General features: G+C 43.9%; 1 protein-coding gene across 1 annotated transcript; it reads left to right on the top strand.

Annotated features, from left to right (window-relative positions):
• Positions 1–640: 640 nt before the first annotated feature.
• Positions 641–1,991, top strand: LOC107580396 (alpha-tectorin-like; the record flags this gene model as incomplete). The annotated part of the gene is made up of 3 exons (XM_016266105.1): positions 641–801; positions 1,250–1,429; positions 1,600–1,991. Coding segments are annotated over exons 2-3 (533 nt in total), but the record flags the coding sequence as incomplete, so codon positions are not given.
• Between the last annotated feature and the right edge of the window lie 22 nt (positions 1,992–2,013).

Below are 2,013 nucleotides of genomic sequence, written 5' to 3'. Positions count from 1 at the left end.
GGTTTTGATCTCCGATGGGCAAGCTTCTTTTGCTATGTTTAACTATGGAGAGATCAACTGGAGCACAGGCACGGCTAGTGGAGGAGACCCTCTTACGGGCCTGGGAGGAACCACAGCACAGGTAATCTCAGAAATCTCACCTTGTGATATAACTGTTGTATATATGTGATATAACTCTTTATCATTCTCTGCTATGATTACCCTCTCTAGGCAGGTTTTAATGGTGGAGATGTCAGCCATTTCTTGAACCTTCCCGGATCACGATCGAACGAAGTGGTCAACATTGAACAGACCACTAATGTTAACGTGCCTGGACGGTGGTTCTTCCGCATTGATGCCGACCAGATAGACCCAGCAAATGGCTGCAGCTACAATGGTACAAAAAAACTATATAATTATATAATGTTTTCATGGTATTTGATACATTAAATTAATATTTTACTTATATCTTAAATGTGTGCTCCTTGTTTTTTATGTACACCATGTACACTTTTTACTCAACATGTTCCCCTCATGCCTTATCTTACTCTCTCTTCTTTTTCGGTGTCTCTGCAATCTTTTTTTTCAGGGCGGTTTTACCGCCGTGGGGAGGTTTTTTGGTTATCAGACCAATGCACTCAGCGATGTAGATGTCTTGATCTGAATAATGAGGTCATCTGCCAAGAAACTCCATGTGGTCAGTTAGAGACCTGTGAACAGGTGGAGGGGGCTTACTACTGCCAGCCTACCCGTACCAGCACCTGTGTGGTGTTTGGAGACCCCCACTACCACACTTTTGATGGATTTCTATATCATTTCCAGGTACAGTATGGGGTTAAAAATCCCATTTCCATAAAACTGGTCAGTAATAGTTAGGGAATGTTTTTAGGGGAGCACTTTTGGCAGTCCTGGCTCACTCTATGCCAGAGGAAATGAAAAAAAATCCTGACTAACTCCAATAATAATGTGTGAACGGGTGACTTTTTCCTCCCCTGAAAGTTGCATTCAAAGTGCACTTGGCTCACTGAATGTGCATGATGCTTCTGGAAATAGTAAAGTCTGAAATTTCCAAAGAAACATAAAAAATGTAAGGATCATCATATTACACGCATTCAGTTCATAAGATATCCATTATCAGAGATTATGCCAGAAGCAAGTTTATCCTATAACAAAGCTGAGTATCATGCTGATCACTTTGTTTTTATTTTTTGCTTTGCTCTGTATAGAACTGTAGGCTAAAAGTATGTGATTTCCTTGATCTCCCATCCAGGGTACTTGCTCATACCTGTTGGCTCGTCCATGCTGGGAAATGCCTGGTTTGCCCTTCTTCAGTGTGGAGGCCAAGAATGAGAACCGTGGTGTGACCACTGTGTCCTGGCTACGGGATGTCACAGTAGAGGTGTACAACCACCGTGTCACACTACCCAAAGGGACTCTGGGAACTGTGCAGGTCAGCTTTCGTCAAGTTTCAGTCCTTTAAATATGAAGCTGTTACTCCTACTAAATTGATCAACTGTGCAATCAGTATGAATAGCAGCCTAGTAGATTAAATTGTTCTTGCAGGACACAGGCAATATAACCTTTCTCAATGTCTTTCACTTTGTGTTTCTGTTGTTACAGGTGGATGGCCTGATAAAGACTCTCCCTGTTCAACTTCAACTAGGCGCAGTCAAGGTATACCAATCTGGCGTTGCTGTCGCTTTGGAAACAGACTTTGGTCTTTTGGTGACCTATGACGGATTGCACTACGCCTCCATCTCCCTCCCCAGCTCTTATTTCAACAACACTTGTGGTCTGTGTGGTAACTACAACGATGACCCCGCCGATGATCCCGTGTTGCCAGATGGCTCTTTGGCAGAGAGCGTAGTGGAACTGGGTGGTAGCTGGCGAGCTGAGGACACAGATTTTCGTTGTACAGATGGCTGTGCCCAGAACTGTAGCATGTGTGAACCGGCAGCCGAAGTGTTCTACTTTCGCTCAGACTACTGCGGGCTGATCAATAAGACTGATGGGCCTTTCAGAGACTGCAGAGCT

This window comes from Sinocyclocheilus grahami, unplaced genomic scaffold (genome assembly GCF_001515645.1).
Source record: "Sinocyclocheilus grahami isolate Dianchi unplaced genomic scaffold, SAMN03320097.WGS_v1.1 scaffold32585.1, whole genome shotgun sequence".
NCBI classification, from domain to species: Eukaryota; Metazoa; Chordata; class Actinopteri; order Cypriniformes; family Cyprinidae; genus Sinocyclocheilus; species Sinocyclocheilus grahami.
This window is presented reverse-complemented; position numbering and strand designations above follow the sequence as displayed.